Genomic DNA, 23,226 nt, shown 5'->3' with positions numbered 1-23,226 from the left:
ATTGCAAATGTCACTCAATGTAACCTGTCTATACTGTGTTATTTGAGATTTAGGATAGATACCTATGATTCTCCATTTAGGCCAACCTCTTCCTGCTCTCATGACCCCCCTCTTCCATTGGCTGGGGATCTGGGGGGGGAAGGATTTAGCACTATCACATTTTCTTGTCAACAGAAAAAACGTCAGAAAGCAAATTCAGTTGATGTGGAGCAGAAGACAAGAAAGAAGAAGGAGAGGGGCACTTCATCCCCTCTCCAATTCCATCTGACCGTTCTGAACGGAATGGCTCCGCTACCTCTGACCCCTCACCCTCTGACCAACTCTCCTCCCTCCATCCACCTCCCTCTCCTGTTAAATGTTCCTCTCAGCCTTGCTCTCCTGCTGAACAACCCTCTGTACCCCAGTCACCTGCCAAAAACCCTTCCCCAGTGAAATCCTCTCCAGTGGTGTCCCACCCTAGTTCTCCCTCTCCTACCAACCCTCTGGATCGTCATGGAGACACCAGTCAGGAGGGCACAACAGTCAGGTAATCCAAACATAAAGTACAGTGCCATCCTAGAGTCTCTTTGGAGAGTTGGGTTTAGTGCTACCAGACCAGGGCCAGTGTTAATCAACAGTATGAGTGCTGATCTAGGATCAGGTCCTCTCTGTCCATAATAATCTGATTCATTGATCTATGATCTAAAATGTAAAACTGGTCCGAGATCAGACTCCTACTCTGAGACACTTGATAAACACAGTTCCAGAAAGTTATTTTCCTCAAACTGTAGTTTCAGCCTCTTCTGTCTACATCTAGTGGATAAAGAGAGTACTAACCTATTGGCCTGGTCTACTTGGTACACTGCATGTATATGGACAGCAGTACATGCATAACTACTCAGCTGTGTTTATAGTACAGTACAGTATTTAATAGAGAGACTGTGTAGAGTGATAATATCTCTGTGTTGGAGGCGTAAGACCTGTTACTCTCCTTCCAGACCTCTGTCTCTTCAGGACCACTCCAGTCCAAGGCCCCAGAGACCAGTCTCAGCCACCAGAAGCATGACTCTTCCCAGGGCCAGCTCAGCCACCAGAAGCATGACTCTTCCCAGGACCAGCTCAGCCACCAGAGGGTCAGAAGAGACCCAGGGGGCCAGAGGAGAACAGGTGGCACTGGTCAACATGGAACTTCTTGGGTAAACCACAACACACTGCAAATGCATTGAATATAAGTGATTTATTGTTTAGAGATCAGTGTCTGATATACTATGGGGATAGGGCTTACTATCGAGCATGTCCGTTTTATTAGATATTTATAAACCCATGAATTATGTCAATCTTGGTCTAAAGGACATCCACTTCTTTGTGTTAAATATAATGTATCCCTTATCCCCTGCCATTATCATCACTTTATAGAGATATGAAGGTTATGATTAATCTGTATGTGTGTACTGATGACTGCTTCTTCTTCACAGGTTGCCTAACATTGGCAACACTTGCTTCCTTAACGCCACCCTGCAGTGCCTCCTGGTCCTGCCTTCCTTCTCAAAGGAAATCCTGCACCAGGAACAACTCTGGAGCTCCTCCCCCTTCTCCAACCTGCTCAGGTAAGTGAAGGCTCAAAAGCAGACACTCACCCCACACACCCATTAATTGTGGTCATAAATTAAAGAAGGAACACTCTTTTCATGCCACTTCTACAGAAAGGGATTGTCGTAGCAGGTTAAGATAGCACTTTCACTAATCCTAACCCTTTTCCTAAACGTAACCACTTCATATTTTGCTGTGTATTGTATTTATGGTTTCTTTTCCAGTTTCCTTTTGTTTTTGGAATCTTCATAACCAAGAGGAACAACAATGACACACTGATTATGATGTAGGCATTTTGTAGGCCAATTTGGAAAGTGTAGAATGACTACATGACCCATAATGCTCATTGACTGAACATTCCACCTTACCGTGGGAAATTTGGTAGTTTTTTAAAATGCTCTGGAATTGAGAGCAGTATCCAAACCAAATATCTTATGAGAATAAACAACACATTTTTGTTGTTTGGCTTCATTGTCCGTCCTCAAAGGTGAATTTGCATCAAATGGAATGAATAAATTCTAATGATGGGGTGCCACTAGATAAAACATATTTGTATTTACTCATCTGCCTCTTCAGGCGTAAGCCAGTAGGTTGACACCATCCAGTCAGCTGCTAACTTACTCTCTGTCTCCCCTACAGGAGTCTGTCTGATGTGCACCGTTCAGGTTTACCTGACAGTGTGGAAAACCAGGCCTCAAAAGCAGACCTCATGTGGAAGGTCAAGTACTCCTTGTCGGGATACGATTTGAAGTATCTGGGGGACACGCAACAGGTAACTGAGGCACTACTCTCTTGTGTACGAGTGCTCTTCTTGCAAGGGTTCATTTTATCTTCATCATTTGCTTTTATCTTGGTGTGTTTCTGTCTCTTCCTCATCATAGGATGCACACGAGTTACTTGTCAATATGCTGTGCCAGCTGAAGGAGGAGGGCATGATTCTGAAGACACTCGGGATGAACTATACCTGCCCTGTTTCCCAGCTGGAGTTCCAGCTTGTGTCGGTGCGCACATGTACCAGGTAAGAGCTCCCATTGGTTGTAATGTATCTACTGAGAACATGATCTTTCTATATGTATATATATATATACAGTATATATTAATATTACAAAACACATGGCATAACAGAAACATTGTAGAGACCTGAAACAGAAACAGACTTGATGCATTTTTCTTCTCTTTGTCCTGCTTCTGAAGCTGTGGGCGCGAGTCGTCCACCAGAGAGGACTACAACCACCTCTCATTGGACTTCAGCCCTGAGCGCACCTTGCTGAACAGCCTAGCACTCACTTTCAAAGTAAGCACTTAGGGCTCAGCCCTGCATGTAGAGACTAACACCCAGGGCAAGCTGCCCACTGCCTCAGAATACGCTATGTTATTATTGTAGTGGTATCATTCATTATGTAATGCTTTTGTTTCTAACCAGAGTGAACAGGTTGAATTCACATGTGAGGGCTGTAAAGGCCTCCACGCCTCAAAGGTGGAGCAGTTCCACACACTGCCTCTGTGAGTTGTCCCTTTATAACCTCTCATAGTACTAGCAGTGTTTAATGTCCTGAGCCTTTAGGAGTAGTTACCTTCCTGAGCAGGTTGTAGGACTTAGAGCTGAGCACCACAAACAAATTTCACTCATCTGTTATTTTGTTGACTGGTTTCATTGTCTGTCTGTTCATCTCTCTTCCTCTCTGTTTCTGGGCAGTGTGCTGGTTTTGCATCTGAAGAGGTTTGGAGGACCTGGGGGGGTTGGAGAAGCTGGAGGCTCCTCTTTTGTTTCCTTCGGAGCTGAGGCTCTCCACCCTCTGTGGGGACATGGTGCCACACCTGCACAGTGCCAGCCCACAGGCCCTCACCAACCAGGCCCCCAGCATCCAGGGGTCCATCCCCCAGACCCTTGCCAGCCAAGTCTCCAGCCCACCTGGAGTGGCCAAAGACAGCGCCCTCTGCTGTTCATGTAGGTCATGGCACCATAATACTATTCTTGCTCCAACACCACACAAACCACCCACTCCCAAAACGGTCCTGCTGACAGAGAAGCTGGAAGCTGCAATTTAAAATGTTTCTCAGATATCTTTAGTGATGTATGGGAGCTGTTTTAGTCCAGAGCAATTCAGACAAGTGACCACGTTTTCACAGCTCTTGATATGTATATTTAACCCCTCAGATTCAAAGGAGCAGGAACTAGGGAAAGTGTTGCTGACAGCCTCAGTGGTGAGAAGAGAGAGAGAGAGAGTGAAACCAGTGAAAAATAAGTTATGACAGAACACTGAGATAGTTATGAGGAGTACATGATGTAGTAGACCTGTAGTAGACTAGTACTGTAGTAGACTGTAGACAGTGTGGTGGACTGTAGAGGGAATGAGAATCCTATGATCACATGTGTTTTCTTACAGAAGCAGAAGCCAGTACAGTCAGTGAATGGTTACTACCAGCTGACTGGCGTAGTCTCTCATTTGGGAGGCTCCGCAAACTCCGGTAAGTAAATACCATCAAACACACACATGCAGATGCACAATACATATGACATCAGCTGAATTCCAAATCACTCCCTTCTCCTTGGATCTCAATTTGCATGTTCACGTGTGCCTCTGCCGTATACACAAGTATCCCAAAGCTGAGGAAGTGAACATTAACGAGGGTGAAGGCCAGGGATCATCAACTAGATTCAGCCTCGGGTCCAGTTTTTTTTTCTTAGCCAGATGGGAAGGGGTGTGGAACAAAATTACAAATAATTTGTAAACTGCAAATATACCGTAGGAAGGCCAAACAGATATAATATTTGACTAATTTCAAACCTTGCTTACATTTGTGTACAACCACATATATCTCTTTATTGTGCGTGGGAATACTTTCAAACAGATTTCCAAAATGAAAATAACTTGGAGCTGATTTGCTGGTGTTTTTACAGTCTTTTAACAATTATGTTTTATTTGGTCAGAAAACATAGGGGGCCAAATAAAATCACCCTTGGGCAAAATTTATCCCGCGGGGCGCCATTTGGGGAACCCTGGGGTAGGGGATAATTAGACCCTCCAACAGCCATTTCAGCCAAGCGAGCAAGGCTGCAGGCTTCAGAGTGAAGTGTCATCCCAACAAGCACTGCAATATGTTTAGAGTTTGCTCAATTTAATTCAAAAGAATGGAGAGGCATGCCTCATTTAATGCCATGTGTATTTGTATCTCTGATTTCAAAACTTGACACATGTAACTGATAAAATGACCTCCCAAATGAATGGTTTAACTGTTACAAAACACTCTATTACCCACAATAGCCTGACCCTTGACCTCTAGTCTGTCTTCCTTGTTCCACAGGGCACTACATTAGTGACATATTGCATGCCAGTGGAAACTGGTTCTGCTGTAACGACAGCCAGGTGTCAATGTCCAATGAAGCCACTGTGCTGAGGACCAGAGCCCGGAGTGCCTACATGCTCTTCTATATGTTCAGGTACTGCTTACTCTCACCATCTATATTCTTGTGTTGCTATTTATGTGTACGGTTCCTTTCACCCTACAGGGCAATAGAGCGGGAGGCCCCAGCACACAGGGCCTAACAGGGCCACCAGCATCAGCCCCAGCCTAAACAGGGGCAGCACCTGGACCAGCCTCCAAACACTCAGTTCTGTCTCAACAAGGGTAGTACCAGGCCCAGCCTCAAAACCCCCAGCCCAGCCTCAACAGGGGTAGTACCAGGCCCAGTCTCAAAACCCCCAGCCCAGCCACAACAGGGGCAGCACTTGGCCCAACATCAACACACCCAGCCCAGCCTCAACATGGGAAGAACCAGGCCCAGTCTCAACATGGGCAGAATAAGATCCAGCCCCAACACCCTCAGACCTGCCTCAACAGGTGCAGCATTCAGCCCAACTTCAATCATGCTGCTCTTCAACACGAGCATTAACATTCTTTCAGTAGCTTATGTCATAAATATCTGCCCTTGATTTGACTACTTCACCTCATGTATAAAGCGTATAAATTATACACACTAAATGTAGTACATAAGTAGATGTGGTGGATAGAGAGTGTGATTATTTAGAGGATATAACATCCCTTCTATTTGGTTTGGTTTGAAATCCTCCTGTTGTGAAATACACTGTGGTGTCTAACCTCTTATTCAGCATGGTCACACCGGAAGACCTGCAATATTAATAAAGACAAGCAAATGTAAGAAAATCCCATTTAAGATGATTCTGTTGACCGTTGTAACTCTTTAACTCAGGAAGATTTATCGTCTGGGATTCAGGCCGGTCCTAACAGGAAACGTGACAAAGGGAAGCAGCTGTAATGGAGCCTTCTAACACCCAATCAGGTCTGGAGGAGGAATGTCACATAAAGATTCAGAGATGCTATGAGAATCTTTTGAAGTTACTCTCCAGTTGTATTCCATTTGAATAAATACAGACATGAAAATGCTGGGCTATGGATGTGACCTTGGTACTGTGAGTTGAGTAACGGGTCACCAAACGACCTATGGGAACTCCTTCCCTTTATCGTGATGTGATTGAGATGCTTAATATCAACGATGTTTACAATGACGCCACACCCTTACTGTACCATTGTGACCTGTCACTATTAAATGCTTTTTTTCTATTGGAGATCAAATGTTTCATATATTTCACACTGTACAGAATGTCACCATTAATTTAAGGGTAATGAATGGTAAATCATGTTGAATGAGAAAGTTACAGAGGATCATACCCCCAAGACATGCTAACCTCTCACCATTACCAATAATCGGGGTGGTTGGCATTTTATATCATACCCCCAAGACATGCTAACCTCTCACCATTACCAATAATAGTGGAGGTTAGCATTTTATATCATACCCCCAAGACATGCTAACCTCTCACCATTACCAATAATCGGGGTGGTTAGCATTTTATATCATACCCCCAAGACATGCTAACCTCTCACCATTACCAATAATAGTGGAGGTTAGCATTTTATATCATACCCCCAAGACATGCTAACCTCTCACCATTACCAATAATAGTAGAGGTTAGCATTTTATCATACCCCCAAGACATGCTAACCTCTCACCATTACCAATAATGGGGAGGTTAGCATTTTATATCATACCCCCAAGACATGCTAACCTCGCACCATTACCAATAATAGGGGAGGTTAGCATTTTATATCATACCCCCACGACATGCTAACCTCTCACCATTACCAATAATAGGGAGGTTAGCATTTTATATCATACCCCCAAGACATGCTAACCACTCACCATTACCAATAATAGGGGAGGTTAGCATTTTATATCATACCGCTCACCATTACCAATAATAGCAGCGGTTAGCATTTTATATCATACCCCCAAGACATGCTAACCTCTCACCATTACCAATAATAGGGGAGGTTAGCATTTTATATCTTACCCTCACGACATGCTAACTTCTCACCATTACCAATAATAGGGGAGGTTAGCATTTTATATCATACCTCTCACCATTACCAATAATAGCGGAGGTTAGCATTTTATATCATACCCCCAAGACATGCTAACCTCGCACCATTACCAATAATAGGGGAGGTTAGCATTTTATATCATACCCCCACAACATGCTAACCTCTCACCATTACCAATAATAGTGGAGGTTAGCATTTTATATCATATCCCCAAGACATGCTAAACTCTCACCATTACCAATAATAGGGGTTAGCAGGTTAGCATTTTATTCATATCAGAGACCTCTCACCATTACCAATAATAGGGAGGTTAGCATTTTATATCATACCTCCTCGCACCATCACCATTTCCAATAATAGCAGCGGTTAGCATTTTATATCATACCCCCAAGACATGCTAACCTCTCACCATTACCAATAATAGGGAGGTTAGCATTTTATATCATACCCCAAGACATGCTAACCTCTCACCATTACCAATAATAGGGGAGGTTAGCATTTTTGGGGGGTATTATGATTTAATACTCACTCATCAGTATTCACAATTCATTCATGATTGTCTTTAATAATGGTATTCTATTCTTATTTACAATAAATGTGACTCCAAAATTACACAATACATTATTTACCATTAATTACTATTACATTTCCATTTTAGTCATTTAGCAGACTTACAATTAGAGAATTCATCTTAACATACAGTGCCTTCAGAAAGTATTCACACCCCTAGACTTTTTCCACATTTTGTTGTGTTCGACTAAATTTAAAATGCAGTAAATATATCACTCAACTACACAAAATACCCCATATATTTAGAAATGTTTGCAAATGTATTGAAAATGAAATATAATATAGATTTTACATAAGTATTGACATCCCTAAGTCAATACTTTGTAGAAGCACATTTGGCAGCAATAACAGCTGTGAGTATTTCCTGGTAAATCTCTAGGAGCTTTCCACACATGGATTGTGCAACATGACCATTATTCTTTTCAAAATTCTTTAAGTTTGTCAAATTGGTTGTTGATCATTGCTAGACAACCATTTTAGGTCTTGCCATAGATTTTCAAGTAGATTTACGTCAAAACTGTAACTTGGCCACTCAGTTACATTCAATGTCTTCTTGGTAAGCAACTCCAATGTATATTTGGCCTCGTGTTTTAGGTTATTGTCCTGCTGAAAGGTAATAATCTCCCTGGCAGAAAGCAGACTGAACCAAGTATTCCTCTATGATTTTTCCTGTGTTGAGCTCAACACCCCAGTCCTTAACAATTACCATACCTTGACATACTGTGTGATAATAAAACTAGTCAACCACAGTGGATTAGAAACACTGGCCACCATATGACTCCCACCAGTCTTAGTGTGATAATATACATGATATGACTCCCACCAGTCTTAGTGATAATACTACTACCACCAGTCTTAGTGTGATAATATACTACATGATATGACTCCCACCAGTCTTAGTGTGATAATATACTACATGATATGACTCCCACCAGTCTTAGATATGACTCCCACCAGTCTTAGTGTGATAATATACTACATGATATGACTCCCACCAGTCTTAGTGTGATAATATACTACATGATATGACTCCCATTAGTGATAATATACTACATGATATGACTCCCACCAGTCTTAGTGTGATAATATAATACATGATATGACTCCCACCAGTCTTAGTGTGATAATATAATATACTACATGATATGACTCCCACCAGTCTTAGTGTGATAATATAATACATGATATGACTCCCACCAGTCTTAGTGTGATAATATAATACATACATGATATGACCCCACACAGTCTTAGTGTGATACCAGTCTTAGTGTGAATAATATACTACATGATATGACTCCCACCAGTCTTAGTGTGATAATATAATATACTACATGATATGACTCCCACCAGTCTTAGTGTGATAATATAATACTACATGATATGACTCCCACCAGTCTTAGTGTGATAATATAATACACTACATGATATGACTCCCACCAGTCTTAGTGTGATAATATAATACACTACATGATATGACTCCCACCAGTCTTAGTGTGATAATATACTACATGATATGACTCCCACCAGTCTTAGTGTGATAATATAATACATGATATGACTCCCACCAGTCTTAGTGTGATAATATAATACATGATATGACTCCCACCAGTCTTAGTGTGATAATATAATACATGATATGACTCCCACCAGTCTTAGTGTAATATATACTTATACATGATATGACTCCCACCAGTCTTAGTGTGATAATATACTACATGATATGACTCCCACCAGTCTTAGTGTGATAATATACTACATGATATGACTCCCACCAGTCTTAGTGTGATAATATAATATAATACATGATATGACTCCCACCAGTCTTAGTGTGATAATATACTACATGATATGACTCCCACCAGTCTTAGTGTGATAATATACTACATGATATGACTCCCACCAGTCTTAGTGTGATAATATACTACATGATATGACTCCCACCAGTCTTAGTGTGGTAATATAATATAATACATGATATGACTCCCACCAGTCTTAGTGTGATAATATAATACATGATATGACTCCCACCAGTCTTAGTGTGATAATATAATACATGATATGACTCCCACCAGTCTTAGTATGACTCCCATGACTCCCACCAGTCTTAGTGTGATAATATAATACATGATATGACTCCCACCAGTCTTAGTGTGATAATATAATACATGATATGACTCCCACCAGTCTTAGTGTGATAATATACTACATGATATGACTCCCACCAGTCTTAGTGTGATAATATAATACATGATATGACTCCCACCAGTCTTAGTGTGATAATATAATACATGATATGACTCCCACCAGTCTTAGATAATATAATACTCCCACCAGTCTTAGTGTGATAATATAATACATGATATGACTCCCACCAGTCTTAGTGTGATAATATAATACATGATATGACTCCCACCAGTCTTAGTGTGATAATATAATACATGATATGACTCCCACCAGTCTTAGTGTGATAATATAATACATGATATGACTCCCACCAGTCTTAGTGTGATAATATAATACATGATATGACTCCCACCAGTCTTAGTGTGATAATATAATACATGATATGACTCCCACCAGTCTTAGTGTGATAATATAATACATGATATGACTCCCACCAGTCTTAGTGTGATAATATAATACATGATATGACTCCCACCAGTCTTAGTGTGATAATATAATACATGATATGACTCCCACCAGTCTTAGTGTGATAATATAATATAATACATGATATGACTCCCACCAGTCTTAGTGTGATAATATAATACATGATATGACTCCCACCAGTCTTAGTGTGATAATATAATACATGATATGACTCCCACCAGTCTTAGTGTGATAATATAATACATGATATGACTCCCACCAGTCTTAGTGTGATAATATAATACATGATATGATATGACTCCCACCAGTCTTAGTGTGATAATATAATACATGATATGACTCCCACCAGTCTTAGTGTGATAATATAATACATGATATGACTCCCACCAGTCTTAGTATGATAATATAAATATAATACATGATATGACTCCCACCAGTCTTAGTGTGATAATATAATACATGATATGACTCCCACCAGTCTTAGTGTGATAATATAATACATGATATGACTCCCACCAGTCTTAGTGTGATAATATAATATACTACATGATATGACTCCCACCAGTCTTAGTGTGATAATATAATACATGATATGACTCCCACCAGTCTTAGTGTGATAATATAATACATGATATGACTCCCACCAGTCTTAGTGTGATAATATAATACACTACATGATATGACTCCCACCAGTCTTAGTGTGATAATATAATACACTACATGATATGACTCCCACCAGTCTTAGTGTGATAATATACTACATGATATGACTCCCACCAGTCTTAGTGTGATAATATAATACATGATATGACTCCCACCAGTCTTAGTGTGATAATATACTACATGATATGACTCCCACCAGTCTTAGTGTGATAATATAATACATGATATGACTCCCACCAGTCTTAGTGTGATAATATAATACATGATATGACTCCCACCAGTCTTAGTGTGATAATATAATACATGATATGACTCCCACCAGTCTTAGTGTGATAATATAATACACTACATGATATGACTCCCACCAGTCTTAGTGTGATAATATAATACATGATATGACTCCCACCAGTCTTAGTGTGATAATATACTACATGATATGACTCCCACCAGTCTTAGTGTGATAATATACTACATGATATGACTCCCACCAGTCTTAGTGTGATAATATAATACATGATATGACTCCCACCAGTCTTAGTGTGATAATATAATACATGATATGACTCCCACCAGTCTTAGTGTGATAATATAATACACTACATGATATGACTCCCACCAGTCTTAGTGTGATAATATAATACATGATATGACTCCCACCAGTCTTAGTGTGATAATATACTACATGATATGACTCCCACCAGTCTTAGTGTGATATAATATACTACATGATATGACTCCCACCAGTCTTAGTGTGATAATATAATATACTACATGATATGACTCCCACCAGTCTTAGTGTGATAATATAATACATGATATGACTCCCACCAGTCTTAGTGTGATAATATAATACACTACATGATATGACTCCCACCAGTCTTAGTGTGATAATATAATACTACATGATATGACTCCCACCAGTCTTAGGATAATATACTACATGATATGACTCCCACCAGTCTTAGTGTGATAATATAATATACATGATATGACTCCCACCAGTCTTAGTGTGATAATATAATACATGATATGACTCCCACCAGTCTTAGTGTGATAATATAATACATACATGATATGACTCCCACCAGTCTTAGTGTGATAATATAATACATGATGATATGACTCCCACCAGTCTTAGTGTGATAATATAATACACTACATGATATGACTCCCACCAGTCTTAGTGTGATAATATAATACATGATATGACTCCCACCAGTCTTAGTGTGATAATATACTACATGATATGACTCCCACCAGTCTTAGTGTGATAATATAATACATGATATGACTCCCACCAGTCTTAGTGTGATAATATAATACATGATATGACTCCCACCAGTCTTAGTGTAATATAATACATGATATGACTCCCACCAGTCTTAGTGTGATAATATAATACATGATATGACTCCCACCAGTCTTAGTGTGATAATATACTACATGATATGACTCCCACCAGTCTTAGTGTGATAATATACTACATGATATGACTCCCACCAGTCTTAGTGTGATAATATACTACATGATATGACTCCCACCAGTCTTAGTGTGATAATATAATACATGATATGACTCCCACCAGTCTTAGTGTGATAATATACTACATGATATGACTCCCACCAGTCTTAGTGTGATAATATACTACATGATATGACTCCCACCAGTCTTAGTGTGATAATATACTACATGATATGACTCCCACCAGTCTTAGTGTGATAATATAATATACTACATGATATGACTCCCACCAGTCTTAGTGTGATAATATACTACATGATATGACTCCCACCAGTCTTAGTGTGATAATATAATACATGATATGACTCCCACCAGTCTTAGTGTGATAATATAATACATGATATGACTCCCACCAGTCTTAGTGTGATAATATACTACATGATATGACTCCCACCAGTCTTAGTGTGATAATATACTACATGATATGACTCCCACCAGTCTTAGTGTGATAATATACTACATGATATGACTCCCACCAGTCTTAGTGTGATAATATAATACATGATATGACTCCCACCAGTCTTAGTGTGATAATATAATACATGATATGACTCCCACCAGTCTTAGTGTGATAATATAATACATGATATGACTCCCACCAGTCTTAGTGTGATAATATAATACATGATATGACTCCCACCAGTCTTAGTGTGATAATATAATACATGATATGACTCCCACCAGTCTTAGTGTGATAATATAATACATGATATGACTCCCACCAGTCTTAGTGTGATAATATACTACATGATATGACTCCCACCAGTCTTAGTGTGATAATATAATATAATACATGATATGACTCCCACCAGTCTTAGTGTGATAATATAATACATGATATGACTCCCACCAGTCTTAGTGTGATAATATACTACATGATATGACTCCCACCAGTCTTAGTGTGATAATATACTACATGATATGACTCCCACCAGTCTTAGTGTGATAATATAATACATGATATGACTCCCACCAGTCTTAGTGTGATAATATAATACATGATATGACTCCCACCAGTCTTAGTGTGATAATATACTACATGATATGACTCCCACCAGTCTTAGTGTGATAATATAATACATGATATGACTCCCACCAGTCTTAGTGTGATAATATAATACATGATATGACATCTTAGTGTGATAATATAATACATGATATGACTCCCACCAGTCTTAGTGTGATATCTTAGTGTGATATAATACATGATATGACTCCCACCAGTCTTAGTGTGATAATATAATACATGATATGACTCCCACCAGTCTTAGTGTGATAATATAATACATGATATGACTCCCACCAGTCTTAGTGTGATAATATAATACATGATATGACTCCCACCAGTCTTAGTGTGATAATATACTACATGATATGACTCCCACCAGTCTTAGTGTGATAATATAATACATGATATGACTCCCACCAGTCTTAGTGTGATAATATAATACATGATATGACTCCCACCAGTCTTAGTGTGATAATATAATACATGATATGACTCCCACCAGTCTTAGTGTGATAATATAATACATGATATGACTCCCACCAGTCTTAGTGTGATAATATAATACATATGATATGACTCCCACCAGTCTTAGTGTGATAATATAATATAATACATGATATGACTCCCACCAGTCTTAGTGTGATAATATAATACATGATATGACTCCCACCAGTCTTAGTGTGATAATATAATACATATGATATGACTCCCACCAGTCTTAGTGTGATAATATAATACATGATATGACTCCCACCAGTCTTAGTATGATAATATAACTACATGATATGACTCCCACCAGTCTTAGTGTGATAATATAATTGATATGATGATATGACTCCCACCAGTCTTAGTGTGATAATATACTACATGATATGACTCCCACCAGTCTTAGTGTGATAATATAATACATGATATGACTCCCACCAGTCTTAGTGTGATAATATAATACATGATATGACTCCCACCAGTCTTAGTGTGATAATATAATACACTACATGATATGACTCCCACCAGTCTTAGTGTGATAATATAATACATGATATGACTACCAGTCTTAGTGTGATAATATAATACATGATATGACTCCCACCAGTCTTAGTGTGATAATATAATACATGATATGACTCCCACCAGTCTTAGTGTGATAATATAATACATGATATGACTCCCACCAGTCTTAGTGTGATAATATAATACATGATATGACTCCCACCAGTCTTAGTGTGATAATATAATACTACATGATATGACTCCCACCAGTCTTAGTGTGATAATATAATACATGATATGACTCCCACCAGTCTTAGTGTGATAATATAATACTACATGATATGACTCCCACCAGTCTTAGTGTGATAATATAATATAATACATGATATGACTCCCACCAGTCTTAGTGTGATAATATAATATACTACATGATATGACTCCCACCAGTCTTAGTGTGATAATATAATACATGATATGACTCCCACCAGTCTTAGTGTGATAATATACATACATGATATGACTCCCACCAGTCTTAGTGTGATAATATACTACATGATATGACTCCCACCAGTCTTAGTGTGATAATATAATACATGATATGACTCCCACCAGTCTTAGTGTGATAATATAATACATGATATGACTCCCACCAGTCTTAGTGTGATAATATAATACATGATATGACTCCCACCAGTCTTAGTGTGATAATATAATACATGATATGACTCCCACCAGTCTTAGTGTGATAATATAATACATGATATGACTCCCACCAGTCTTAGTGTGATAATATACTACATGATATGACTCCCACCAGTCTTAGTGTGATATACTACATGATATGACTCCCACCAGTCTTAGTGTGATAATATACTACATGATATGACTCCCACCAGTCTTAGTGTGATAATATAATACATATGATATGACTCCCACCAGTCTTAGTGTGATAATATAATACATGATATGACTCCCACCAGTCTTAGTGTGATAATATACTACATGATATGACTCCCACCAGTCTTAGTGTGATAATATACTACATGATATGACTCCCACCAGTCTTAGTGTGATAATATAATACATGATATGACTCCCACCAGTCTTAGTGTGATAATATAATACACTACATGATATGACTCCCACCAGTCTTAGTGTGATAATATAATACATGATATGACTCCCACCAGTCTTAGTGTGATAATATAATACATGATATGACTCCCACCAGTCTTAGTGTGATAATATAATACATGATATGACTCCCACCAGTCTTAGTGTGATAATATAATACATGATATGACTCCCACCAGTCTTAGTGTGATAATATACTACATGATATGACTCCCACCAGTCTTAGTGTGATAATATAATACATATGATATGACTCCCACCAGTCTTAGTGTGATAATATACTACATGATATGACTCCCACCAGTCTTAGTGTGATAATATAATACATGATATGACTCCCACCAGTCTTAGTGTGATAATATAATACATGATATGACTCCCACCAGTCTTAGTGTGATAATATACTACATGATATGACTCCCACCAGTCTTAGTGTGATAATATAATACACTACATGATATGACTCCCACCAGTCTTAGTGTGATAATATACTACATGATATGACTCCCACCAGTCTTAGTGTGATAATATAATACATGATATGACTCCCACCAGTCTTAGTGTGATAATATAATACATGATATGACTCCCACCAGTCTTAGTGTGATAATATAATACATGATATGACTCCCACCAGTCTTAGTGTGATAATATAATACATGATATGACTCCCACCAGTCTTAGTGTGATAATATAATACATGATATGACTCCCACCAGTCTTAGTGTGATAATATAATACATGATATGACTACATCTTAGATATGACTCCCACCAGTCTTAGTGTGATAATATAATATACTACATGATATGACTCCCACCAGTCTTAGTGTGATAATATAATACATGATATGACTCCCACCAGTCTTAGTGTGATAATATAATACATGATATGACTCCCACCAGTCTTAGTGTGATAATATAATACATTATATGACTCCCACCAGTCTTAGTGTGATAATATAATACATGATATGACTCCCACCAGTCTTAGTGTGATAATATAATACATTATATGACTCCCACCAGTGTGAATTCACAGGTTAACAATTTTGTATCTGCTAAAATAAATGTGTATCCTGTTAATTGACATATACACTACATATATCCTGACTGAGTTTACTGCACCCCCAGCATTCAAATGGAGAACACATTATGGATCTCACTCTGTGACTGGTGGTGTGGGGGGAAGTTGCCCCTAGACGCTGATCTTTGGTCGGATTTGCATTTCCACCACAAATGGTTAAGGTTAGGATTGGGGGAGAAAGACCTGATCCTAGATCTGTACCTAGGGGAAACTTCCCCCCGTAGTGTGACCGGCCACCAATGGCCATACAGGGATCTTTCTACCTGTGCTGTCTGTGAAGAGTTGCTCAGAATGAAAAAGCAGAAGTTCTGAAAATATCCATATTTTCAGTTTGACATATTTAAGAGAAAAGAAAAAGGATTTCAAAAATTCACGTTTTATGACAAAAAGTTCATTAATATAAGTTAATATTTCCACCCTGTCTTTCAGTACAACATCACATATACATACTGGTTACATCTAATGACACAACTCTCTCTGCACTGATTCCACTGTTCAACATGACATCTACCTTCATGAACTATTATACAACTCTACAGCTCTACTCTATTCCACAGGAGGAGAGAAAGCATCACACAGATCATTAGATAGGGACAGAGTTAAAGGTGGCCCTCTGGGATGGAGTACTAACTACAAGTACAACTGTAGTGTTGGTGACAGATGGAGTACTAACTACAGGTACAACTGTAGTGTTGGTGACAGAGACCTGGGTGGATGTAGTACTAACTACAGGTACATCTGTAGTGTTGGTGACAGAGACCTGGTGGATGTAGTACTAACTATCAGGTACAGAGACTGTAGTGTTGGTGACAGAGACCTGAGTGGATGTAGTACTAACTACAGGTACATCTGTAGGATTGGTGACAGAGACCTGGGTGGATGTAGTACTAACTACAGGTACAGATGTAGTGTTGGTGACAGAGACCTGGTTGGATGTAGTACTAACTACAGGTACAGCTGTAGTGTTGGTGACAGAGACCTGGGTGGATGTAGTACTAACTACAGGTACAGCTGTAGTGTTGGTGACAGAGACCTGGGTGGATGTAGTACTAACTACAAGTACAGCTGTAGTGTTGGTGACAGAGACCTGGGTGGATGTAGTACTAACTACAGGTACAGCTGTAGTGTTGGTGATAGAGACCTGGGTGGATGTTGTACTAACTACAGGTACAGCTGTAGTGTTGGTGATAGAGACCTGGGCCCGGTTTCCCAATAGCATTTTAAGGCTAAATTCATCTGAGAAAAGTAGGATCCAATGGTTGAAATGATGGACTTAGACTTAAGATGCTTTTGGGAAACCAGGCCCTGGGCTGTAGAGCTCACAACCACCCCCACAGAGTCCTTCACTAAGCCCAGACACACACCCACGTTGCCTGACCTGTCCACTACCACCAGCTCTACCTTCTTTGAACAGCAGGTGAAGCTGTAGTCCAACCTGGTCACATTCTTAGACCTGAGGCCCACTGCCCTAGACGTGTTGAGGGTCCCATTGCCCTGGTATAGGCTGATGCAGATGATTCCTGTCCCTTTGACACAGTCAGTGAGGTTGGCAGAGAGCTGCCAGTTTGAGGTGCTGCATGCTAACGGACAGTCAGAGGAGACCACTGAGGTACAATAACAACAGTTTGAGGAGCTGCATGCTAACGGACAGTCAGAGGAGACCACTGAGGTATAATTACAACAGTTTGAGGAGCTGCATGCTAACAGACAGTCAGAGGAGACCACTGAGGTATAATAACAACAGTTTGAGGTGCTGAATGCTAACAGACAGTCAGAGGAGACCACTGAGGTATAATAACAACAGTTTGAGGAGCTACATGCTAACAGACAGTCACAGGAGACCACTGAGGTATAATAACAGTTTGAGGAGCTGCATGCTAACAGACAGTCAGAGGACCACTGAGGTATAATAACAACAGTTTGAGGAGCTGTATCAGAGGAGACCACTGAATAATAACAACAGTTTGAGGAGCTGCATGCTAACAGACAGTCAGAGGAGACCACTGAGGTATAATAACAACAGTTTGAGGTGCTGCATGCTAACAGACAGTCAGAGGAGACCACTGAGGTATAATAACAACAGTTTGAGGTGCTGCATGCTAACGACAGTCAGAGGAGACCACTGAGGTATAATAACAACAGTTTGAGGTGCTGCATGCTAACAGACAGTCAGAGGAGACCACTGAGGTATAATAACAACAGTTTGAGGTGCTGCATGCTAACAGACAGTCAGAGGAGACCACTGAGGTATAATAACAACAGTTTGAGGAGCTGCATGCTAACAGACAGTCAGAGGAGACCACTGAGGTATAATAACAACAGTTTGAGGAGCTACATGCTAACGACAGTCAGAGGAGACCACTGAGGTATAATAACAACAGTTTGAGGAGCTGCATGCTAACAGACAGTCAGAGGAGACCACTGAGGTATAATAACAACAGTTTGAGGTGCTGCATGCTAACAGACAGTCAGAGGAGACCACTGAGGTATAATAACAACAGTTTGAGGTGCTGCATGCTAACAGACAGTCAGAGGAGACCACTGAGGTATAATAACAACAGTTTGAGGTGCTGCATGCTAACGACAGTCAGAGGAGACCACTGAGGTATAATAACAGTTTGAGGAGCTGCATGCTAACAGACAGTCAGAGGAGACCACTGAGGTATAATAACAACAGTTTGAGGTGCTGCATGCTAACAGACAGTCAGAGGAGACCACTGAGGTATAATAACAACAGTTTGAGGTGATGCATGCTAACAGACAGTCAGAGGAGACCACTGAGGTATAATAACAACAGTTTGAGGTGCTGCATGCTAACAGACAGTCAGAGGAGACCACTGAGGTATAATAACAACAGTTTGAGGAGCTGCATGCTAACAGACAGTCAGAGGAGACCACTGAGGTATAATAACAACAGTTTGAGGTGCTGCATGCTAACAGACAGTCAGAGGAGACCACTGAGGTATAATAACAACAGTTTGAGGTGCTGCATGCTAACAGACAGTCAGAGGAGACCACTGAGGTATAATAACAACAGTTTGAGGTGCTGCATGCTAACAGACAGTCAGAGGAGACCACTGAGGTATAATAACAACAGTTTGAGGAGCTGCATGCTAACAGACAGTCAGAGGAGACCACTGAGGTATAATAACAGTTTGAGGAGCTGCATGCTAACAGACAGTCAGAGGAGACCACTGAGGTATAATAACAGTTTGAGGAGCTGCATGCTAACAGACAGTCAGAGGAGACCACTGAGGTATAATAAGAACTGGAGACTGTGTCCAAGATGTCCGCCCGTTGTTTTCAACTTATTCACCTTCGCATACGCAGATGGACTTCTATATCCGGGTTGCATCCTGTTTACACTCTCCAACATCACATGTGCACTATCACTCAGTGTGCACAAGGAGCAGCGTGAGCAGCATAGATGTCATAACATCCAATAACAAGGCAGACATAGGATGAATACTTCATGTTTAAAAAAAGTCATTTGAATAATTCAATAGACGTTTTGTGCACAAAGGTGATGACTAAAGTGTTTAATTTGAAATGTTCAAATCTGTATTCTCTATGTGGCCGTGTATGGAAAGTTGCTTTCTGGGTCAAGCGTCCGTTAAACTGCTGTACCGAAACAAAACTGTAGGAGCCATCGAAACTAGGCTTCTAGTCCAAAACCCTGGTCCCTTGGAGGAGACGCCTGGTAGCCCATTCTGGGGAGTGGTAAAATCTGTCTCCTGTAGGGAGGAAGGAAGGGAAGGAAAAGGGGGGGGGGGAGAGGAGATAGATAGAGATAATGTAGCTGATAACAAAGAGTAGCTTACAGCAACCAATTCCTTTCAAATCAGTGGCTGTGAGGGAGAGAGGATATGAGAAAAGAAAGACATTTTAGAGTTTTGAAACAAGACCCTTACTTTGCTGACAACGTACAGGGTTACAGTACATCCGTTCCTGATTGGGTGCTTGCGGGCACCATGAGGCTCACCGTACCGTTGACTGCACCGCCCCCAGTCACCATGGAGATGTTGGCAGAGAAGGAAGAATTGAATCTGTGATCGTTGGTGGCTCGGACGGTAAAGGTTCCTTCGGTTCTGCAGGCCGTTTCTACGATGAAGGGGACTGAAATGGTGGAAAACTATGGACGAAACAGAGCTTAGACTCTGATGGGTTAAGTAGAGGTAGTATCGATACATGAGGCCTCAAGGCTCTGTTGGTACAGTCCTGTCTGCTGTCTCTCCAGTTTTTATTCTTGGTCAAGATGTCGAACCAACCTTCAAAATCATCTCTCTTCCTCTGTAACTGGTCTCTCTCTTTAGTCAAGATGTTGTAGCTTGTCTGTAGCTGGTCTCTCTCTTTAGTCAGGGTGTTGTAACTGGTTTGTAGCTTGCCTCTCCCTTCAGTTAAGTTGTTGTAGCTTGTCTGTAGCTGGTCTCTCTCTTTAGTCAGGGTGTTGTAACTGGTTTGTAGCTTGTCTCTCTCTTCAGTTAAATTGTTGTAACTGGTTTGTAGCTGGTCTCTCTCTTTAGTCAGGGTGTTGTAACTGGTTTGTAGCTGGTCTCTCTTTGGTCAGGTGGTCTTAGCTAGTCTGTAGCTGGTCTCTCTCTCTTCAGTAAGGGTGTTGTAACTGTTATGTGGCCATTCTTTTGACCATTCTTTTTGTGTCATGGCTGGTTAATAATACAGAAACATGTCATGGCTGGTTATTCAGTAACATTTGGCTTTATACAGTAACCCTGTTGTAGGTGGGGATTTGTGGAAAAGAAACAGAAACATGTCCTGGCTGGTTATTCAGTAACATGTCCTGGCTGGTTATACAGTAACATGTCCTGGCTGGTTATACAGTAACATGTCCTGGCTGGTTATACAGTAACATGTCCTGGCTGGTTATACAGTAACATGTCCTGGCTGGTTATACAGTAACATGTCCTGGCTGGTTATACAGTCCTGGCTGGTTATACAGTAACATGTCCTGGCTGGTTATACAGTAACATGTCCTGGCTGGTTATACAGTAACATGTCCTGGCTGGTTATACAGTAACATGTCCTGGCTGGTTATACAGTAACATGTCCTGGCTGGTTATACAGTAACATGTCCTGGCTGGTTATACAGTAACATGTCCTGGCTGGTTATACAGTAACATGTCCTGGCTGGTTATACAGTAACATGTCCTGGCTGGTTATACAGTAACATGTCCTGGCTGGTTATACAGTAACATGTCCTGGCTGGTTATACAGTAACATGTCCTGGCTGGTTATACAGTAACATGTCCTGGCTGGTTATACAGTAACATGTCCATGGGCTGGTTATACAGTAACATGTCCTGGCATGTCCTGGCTGGTTATACAGTAACATGTCCTGGCTGGTTATACAGTAACATGTCCTGGCTGGTTATACAGTAACATGTCCTGGCTGGTTATACAGTAACATGTCCTGGCTGGTTATACAGTAACATGTCCTGGCTGGTTATACAGTAACATGTCCTGGCTGGTTATACAGTAACATGTCCTGGCTGGTTATAGTTGGGACACTTTCTTCTTCTTTTCACCTTGTTATCTGATTCCTGAGTAACTTCCTGGTCTACTGTGGGAAGTTCCACTATTTCCATTATTCTATTTGCATAATTGAAGGTAAAATCATTTTAAAAAGTGCTTCCACTGTGACTTGATATCAATTAGCATTTTTCAGTGTTTTCAGTCATGTGCTTGTGTATTATTCTAGTGTGTGTGAAGGTAAAATCATTTTAAAAAGTGTGTGTGTGTGTTAGTTTTTCAGTGTTTTGTGTGTGTGTGTGTGTGTGTGTGTGTGTGTGTGTGTGTGTGTGTGTGTGTGTGTTGTGTGCGTGTGTGCTCAAATACAGTAACTTCTACTTCTAACCGCAACTCTAATATGCGTCTGTACCTGTGTCTTCTCCCTGCACTGATTATGCTTTTGGGTCCCAACCCCTAATGTGTCTCTACCTGAATTAATGCTGTCATTGAATGGGTGGTATAAACCAAATATAAACTCATATTGTGCATTCAACATTGTATTTGAATTAACTGAATTATGAGGATGAAGATGTCACACCCTGATCTTTTTCACCTGTTCTTGTGATTGTCTCCACTCCCTCCAGGTGTCTCATATTTTCCCATGTGTATTTATCCCTGTGTTTCCTGTTTCTCTGTGCCAGTGTATTTATCCCTGTGTTTCCTGTTTCTCTGTGCCAGTGTATTTATACCTGTGTTTCCTGTTTCTCTGTGCCAGTGTATTTATCCCTGTGTTTCCTGTTTCTCTGTGCCAGTGTATTTATCCCTGTGTTTCCTGTTTCTCTGTGCCAGTGTATTTATACCTGTGTTTCCTGTTTCTCTGTGCCAGTGTATTTATCCCTGTGTTTCCTGTTTCTCTGTGCCAGTGTATTTATCCCTGTGTTTCCTGTTTCTCTGTGCCAGTGTATTTATCCCTGTGTTTCCTGTTTCTCTGTGCCAGTGTATTTATCCCTGTGTTTCCTGTTTCTCTGTGCCAGTATATTTATCCCTGTGTTTCCTGTTTCTCTGTGCCAGTGTATTTATCCCTGTGTTTCCTGTCTCACTGTCATGTTTTGTCTTATATTGTCTTGTCATTTTGCTTTCCCTTCTGTTCGTTTCCCCCTGCTGGTCTTATTAGGTTCGTTCCCTTCTTTCTCTCTCCCTCC

General features: G+C 40.2%; 1 protein-coding gene across 1 annotated transcript; it reads left to right on the top strand.

Moving 5' to 3' along the window:
• Positions 1-236: 236 nt before the first annotated feature.
• On the top strand, positions 237-5,172 carry LOC124019034 (ubiquitin carboxyl-terminal hydrolase 37-like). The gene is made up of 10 exons (XM_046334387.1): positions 237-526; positions 978-1,175; positions 1,455-1,586; positions 2,209-2,341; positions 2,451-2,587; positions 2,764-2,863; positions 2,993-3,072; positions 3,266-3,517; positions 3,957-4,038; positions 5,081-5,172. Exons 2-9 carry the CDS (start codon positions 1,042-1,044, stop codon positions 3,979-3,981), a joined length of 993 nt encoding a protein of 330 aa, XP_046190343.1. The 5' UTR covers positions 237-526; positions 978-1,041; the 3' UTR covers positions 3,982-4,038; positions 5,081-5,172.
• The last annotated feature ends 18,054 nt before the right edge of the window (positions 5,173-23,226 follow it).

Source organism: Oncorhynchus gorbuscha, unplaced genomic scaffold (assembly GCF_021184085.1).
Source record: "Oncorhynchus gorbuscha isolate QuinsamMale2020 ecotype Even-year unplaced genomic scaffold, OgorEven_v1.0 Un_scaffold_602, whole genome shotgun sequence".
Classification (NCBI taxonomy): Eukaryota; Metazoa; Chordata; class Actinopteri; order Salmoniformes; family Salmonidae; genus Oncorhynchus; species Oncorhynchus gorbuscha.
Note: the sequence above shows the minus strand (reverse complement) of the source record. Positions and strands in the feature narration are given on the sequence as shown.